The 6,000-nt window shown below is 40.8% G+C and overlaps 1 protein-coding gene across 1 annotated transcript; it reads left to right on the forward strand.

The window, feature by feature from the left end:
* The first annotated feature begins 3,254 nt into the window (after positions 1–3,254).
* Positions 3,255–6,000, forward strand: ptger4a (prostaglandin E receptor 4 (subtype EP4) a). The gene is made up of 2 exons (XM_069699362.1): positions 3,255–4,037; positions 4,426–6,000. Exons 1-2 carry the CDS (start codon positions 3,255–3,257, stop codon positions 4,993–4,995), a joined length of 1,353 nt encoding a protein of 450 aa, XP_069555463.1. The 3' UTR covers positions 4,996–6,000.

A 6,000-nucleotide genomic window follows, 5' to 3' on the forward strand; every position in this document is an offset into this window, starting at 1 on the left:
CAGAGCTGTTTGTTTGGATTTGTCTCTAATCCATTTTTAACATCCTACAGTTTGATTTGTTTGAAAGGTTCAATTACAACAAAGTTGTGTATTGCTTGGAGGGCATGTCCTGATTGTAATGGAGATTGATTTTTTTTTGTTTTTTTTTTGGTAATTTTTAATGACAAAAGTAGCAACAAAAATGCGTGTGGGTTGGCCTTTTCATGCAACTGAGCAGTGTTGATTTCCAGGAGACTCTAAACGGGGCCATAAGACCTGCAGGCCAAGGTCAAGGGACCTTTGGAGTTAGCTGAGCCAGCATGAGCACAAGTAAGCTAGATCTACCCTCATGTTTACTAATAATGTCATTGGACCTCATTCACCAACCGTGATTAAGAAGAAATGTATTCTTAAATCCCATTTACGCAGATTTAAAAAAAATTCTGGCATTCACCGACATTTTCTAATTTGGGATTTTTTTTTTCCCTTGGGTAACATCACGCATCTGAGTGCCGACATGTTTATGCCAAATATATTTTTTGGGTGTTTTTTCTTCTGCAGTTGTAGTATTTAATCGACAGTGATATTTTTTTTAGATTTAAAATGTTGATAGTTATTTGTATTACTTTACAAAGCATCATGGTTTTGAACAATCACTACACTCACACTCCAACGACTGCACGACAGTTGTGTCTCTCAGGTTTGACAGCAATCCATTGCTTGTTAGGTAAACAGGATCTTGGTGCCGGTCTGGAGGTGCTGTTGCGGGAGCGTACAGTCTGTGAGCAGCTGGTTATTTTTACATAATTGGTTTTGAGCCGTCCTGCTGAGATGACGTCCAACTGAACGAGAAATCTCATCCCGTGCATCTTTTTTCATTATTTTACTTCCAGTATTTACGCTACGCTGTTAAATATGACAGCGCTCTTTCTGTTCACTTCCTGCAGCGGCACCTCCGCTTCAGAACTACTGTAGTTGTTTTATGGGCATCGGCAGGGCGTGTACCGATAATAATTAGAGGCAACTAGCACGCGCTTTCGAGGATTCATCACTATAAGAGCACAAGTGCGAACAAATCCGGGGCTTTAGAACACCTGGTGAATCTGATGTACTTTTTCTTAGGACATTTCTTGAGAACGAATTTATGAAAAATCTTAAAAAGATATTGGCGAATGAGGCCCATTGTTCCCAGAATATTTGTACCCAAACCAAAAAATAAATCTAACAATTGTATCATATTTTAACATAAACTCTGAAACTATTGTAACCGAACGTCCTGGGTTCGTGTAACGGGGCACTTATAAGAATATAAGAAGCGGAGTCGGGAAGCCCACGGCTTCTCTCTGTTGTTTGTCCTCGCTCTCTTGACCAGAGGCGGGAGTTGCCTTACCTCTACGGCAACCCTGAGGGGACACGTCATCTCTAATGCAAACAATAAACACGAGACGGTCTATTACACTATTTTTGACAAACTGAATGACGATATCCTACTAACAATGTAAACAGCATCCAGCTCACACTATAACGTGAACGTTGCATGCAGCTTTAATACAACAGATGCAGCTCACAGTTCACAAACATGGGTACATTTCAGGATACTAATGTTTTGACGACATGTTGCTCATATGAAGTTAACATCTGAAACACATGTAACACGTATCACAGCAAAGTGTGTAATAAACATGAAAACCCACTGGAGAGCATCATGTCAGTGTTTACAGCCTTGCCTAAAGAGGTGTTGGAAACATTGTGCTTAAGGGCAACAGAAACAAGGGGACAAGCATGTTATTAGGGTTGGGGTGGGGGTGGGGGGGGGGACACAAGTGAACACAAAAATACAAAAGTCTGGTAAACTCAGAAAATTACATTGTTTTACTGCAATACAGCCTTTGAAACCAGGAAAAGACAAGTTACACCATATCCCGATATTATGTATCCAAAAGACAATCGTCTCATATGATTAATATACTATTGGCATACAGCTCTCCCCTATGAAAAATTTATGAAAACCTGCAATTATGTGAGACCTCAACTTCTTCCTTTTAATTCTCTTGAAAAAGAATCAAATCTAAATGTTTAGATGGAGAAATTTCTGATTCCAGTTTTGTTTTGTTTTTGTTTTTGTTATTGATCAGGTTAACAACAGAAACATAATGAATTATTAGCAAATGATGCTCATATTTTTGAAAGATGTTTGACTTTTTGTTTAAATTAGCATGAAAGGTGCTGTAAGGTTATCAACATTAGACCTGACAATAATTGGTTAGACTCTGGCAGTATTTGACATTTTGTTCATTTTTATTCCTAATTATGAAACAAACAAAGATTGTGTCTTGATCCCAAATCAATCCTAATATGAGAGAATTGTTGGGAAATAAATGAAGCATAAGCTTTTACAGAATTTTTTTATTTTGCTGGTATGTCAAACCAGAATACTTTTTCTACTATTATATTATGTCCTAGATGAACTTTTTTATAATTGTAAATATACATTGCTCCTGCCCTTGGTTGCACTTGGTATGCTTTCTAAATATTATTTTATTTTTGTTTTGTTTCATTTCATGTTTCTGTTTTACAAAGAACTACTATGTCTAAAATATTGTAGCATAACTGTTATGACCATCAATTCCTCTGGATACAAGCCTCAACTTATTGTTGAAATAGACACAATTTTATTTTGTCATTTTAATATTTAATTATTTGCCTATTTTGAGAGCACAATGTACAGTCTCTGGCCTTCTTAGGGTTTCATTTTTGTTTATTTCCTCAAAATCACCTAACCATGCTCTCCAACATGGTTCAGGTTGGACACAAAATATGTCCAAGGCCTTTCCTGAACACAGTGAACAGCTGATGATGGCTGTGAAGTGAACTCAAGGGGAGGGACAGAGCCCTGCAGGAAGCTTGGAGGCTGAGCCTCATTTCAATGAAGTCACTGGTGTCTGATGTCTGCTTTTATCGCTCTGTTCTCATGAGTAAAGCCTGCTTGTGTCTTGCAGTTAGCTGATGATCTGATAGGGAAACAGCACTGAGCTGCCTGTAACCACAGCAGCAGACAGAGGATGCTGTGGAGGGGGCTGTGGAGTGGGCTGAAAGTTTTCAGATAACTTGGAAACAGCTTTTTTTTTTCTTTTCTTTTTTTTTCTTTTTTTTTTCTATTTTGACAATGTTGCTCAAACTTCTTTCAAGAGCAACTAAGTTTCCTGCTCTGGACTGGAAATACCGACATTAAGAAGAGTTGTTTCACTCGTCGTGAAGTGCGTTTGGACACAACAATGAATAACCACTCGATGACAGGGAGGACCATGGTCCCGACCATTCCATCCATTATGTTCATTTTCGGGGTGGTTGGAAATGTCATCGCCATCGTGGTTCTTTGTAAATCTCGCAAAGAACAGAAAGAGACGACGTTTTACACGCTGGTGTGCGGGCTGGCAATCACAGACCTCCTGGGCACGCTGCTGGCCAGTCCGGTCACCATCGCCATTTATGTGAAAGGATCGTGGCCCGGCGAGGACCCGCTGTGCCAGTACTTTGGATTCACCATGCTCTTCTTCTCTCTGGCAGGGCTCAGCATTATCTGTGCCATGTCGGTGGAGAGATACATTGCTATAAACCATGCCTACTTCTATAATGAATATGTGGACCAAAAACTGGCCGGCTTGACTCTCGTAGCGATCTACATCTCCAACGCGCTTTTCTGCGCTCTGCCGAGTGTGGGCTTCGGACAGGTGAAGAAACAATACCCGCAAACCTGGTGTTTTCTAGAGTGGAGGAGCAACAACACCAGCGATGCCACCTACTCCTACATGTATGCGGGTTTCAGCTCTTTGCTTATTCTCGCCACTGTTATATGTAACGTGCTGGTGTGTGTGGCTTTGATCCGGATGCACCGGCGCTTCGTGCGCAGGATGTCGCTAGGGACAGATCTGGGGCGCAACGTGGACCCGCGGAGGAGAGGACGCAGCTTTGGGCGTTTGGCCGGTGCAGAGATTCAGATGGTCATTCTGCTCATAGGCACATCGGCAGTGGTGCTCATCTGCGCCATCCCACTTGTAGTAAGTTATTTTTTTGTCTGCGCTGCCTCTAACCATTAGGCATGTTTTACGCACGTCTCTTTTACACTTAAATGCAGCTTTTGGGACATAGAACTATTTCGTCTTGTAAAGTGATCAAAATTTGAGTACATGATTTGAAAGCCACGTTAAGACTTAATGCACAGGTCTTATTACAGTTAGTTTTAAGCATGGAACAAATGTATTCATGCAATCTGATCTGAAGTGCATGATCAGAGAGAAAAGTTCCAACTCATCTCTTTTAAATGTGAATTACTTTCCCCTCCCTCTCATGTTTTCATAGTGGCCTCTTAACACACAGACACACACATGTACATCTAAACCTACACTACATCTATCCATTCAGTCACTATTTTATTCTCCCTTGCAGGCTCAGGTGTTTTTGAACCAGCTTTATAAAACTCCAGTGGAGCTGCAGCTTGACAAAAACCCTGATCTACGAGCGATACGCTTCGCCTCCTTCAACCCTATTCTTGACCCCTGGATCTACATCCTGCTCCGCAAGGCTGTTCTCCTCAAGCTCATTGAGAAAATCAAGTGTCTGTTTTGTAAAATGGGAGCAAGGAGGCAACAGAGACAAGGAAATTTCCACTGTATAGATGCTCATCAGCTCTCCTCCGTCATCTCGAACCGGGACTCTCACTCCTTGGTGTCCCATGACCTGCGAGATATAACCAACAGCTTCCAGACCTTCCTCTACCTGCCAGAGGGAATGGAGGTGTACACAGGAACCTGTCATAAGGCAGACAGGCTCTCTGGTTCACATCCTTCTTCAGGAAGAAACTCACAAGCTTCTTATTCATCTGAGAAGAGCAGAACTGAGGCTCAGACCCGAAAAGGGTCCAATGCAATCACAGAGCTTTCAGCTCCTCCCTGCCCAAAAGATCCTGCACTTCAGGTGACGTTGAGCACCGAGACAGTGGAGGAGAAATGCATCTGACTCGACTCTGAATCAGAAGAAAGTTCTCAGATTGAAGGTAGATTGTCTGCTGAATTCGTTCTCCACAATAGAGCTTTTAAACCTCTGAAAAAACAGGGGAAGGCACATAAAAATGACTCTTCAAGTGAAGTCGGACACATAAAGGGAAAAAGAGAGAAGTGCTGCGAGCTTTATCGCCCTGTTCTCTGTTTCAGCACCCAGCTACCTCAGAGATGACTATCTGTGACTTGTGTGAACAGATCTTATCATTTTGCCCAAGACAAGGATGTTAAACACAGATCCTTGATGGAAAAACTTATCCTTCCTAATTTGATCTACTTTGTTCAATCATTGTGGAAAACTTTAACGGCCAGTAATTTAAAATAATTGACTCAAGCTTGTGGTCAATATGATAAATGAAACATTGTGAATGTGATTCTTATGAGTAATCACTGGCATGTGTGCTGCCATTGTAAGAATTGATTCCTCTAACAAACTCCATTGTGCTGTGCTTATTGAGGGACATATTGTGTTAGTTCCATGACTAATGTACCCTACAGTTTTAAAATGTGGTGAACGCACATTTTTGTTCCTCGGCCCTGGAATACACGCAAATATGTCATCTCACATTATAAAAAGCTTAGTTTTCCACCTTACAGTGAGGGTACAAAGATTTCTCTGCCACAACAGACTAGGAATCTTGAACATAATTTCGGAGAAGGTGATGTAAATCAGTGAACAGATGGTGATTAATGTGGAGTATTAAGCTGTCAGCTTGAGAAAAATAATGTTCTAAATGATCATTGTTGTGTCAAACTTTTTTTGTAATAAAATTATTCTTCTCTAGGAGAAGGTTCTAGTTAATAAAACTCTAGAGGGGTTACCAGTCCAAAAGAAGTATTTGAGCAAAGTCCTAAATTTTTAGTTTGACCAGTACTCATGCTCATGCATTACTTTTCCAGGAATACAATCCAGGAAATCAGCACTCAATTTAATAAAGAACATTTTTACAAAAGTATATGTATC

This window comes from Brachyistius frenatus, unplaced genomic scaffold (assembly GCF_029030835.1).
Source record: "Brachyistius frenatus isolate BFR_SWC_R1_liver_20210118 unplaced genomic scaffold, ASM2903083v1 Contig_30, whole genome shotgun sequence".
NCBI classification, from domain to species: domain Eukaryota; kingdom Metazoa; phylum Chordata; class Actinopteri; family Embiotocidae; genus Brachyistius; species Brachyistius frenatus.

Excerpts from the sequence above, each read along its gene's own strand:
- ptger4a (XM_069699362.1), top strand. The coding sequence starts at position 3,255 with ATGAATAACCACTCGATGACAGGGAGGACCATGGTCCCGACCATTCCA. Across the intron at positions 4,038-4,425 it reads TCTGCGCCATCCCACTTGTA|GCTCAGGTGTTTTTGAACCA; the intron begins GTAAGTTATTTT and ends TCTCCCTTGCAG.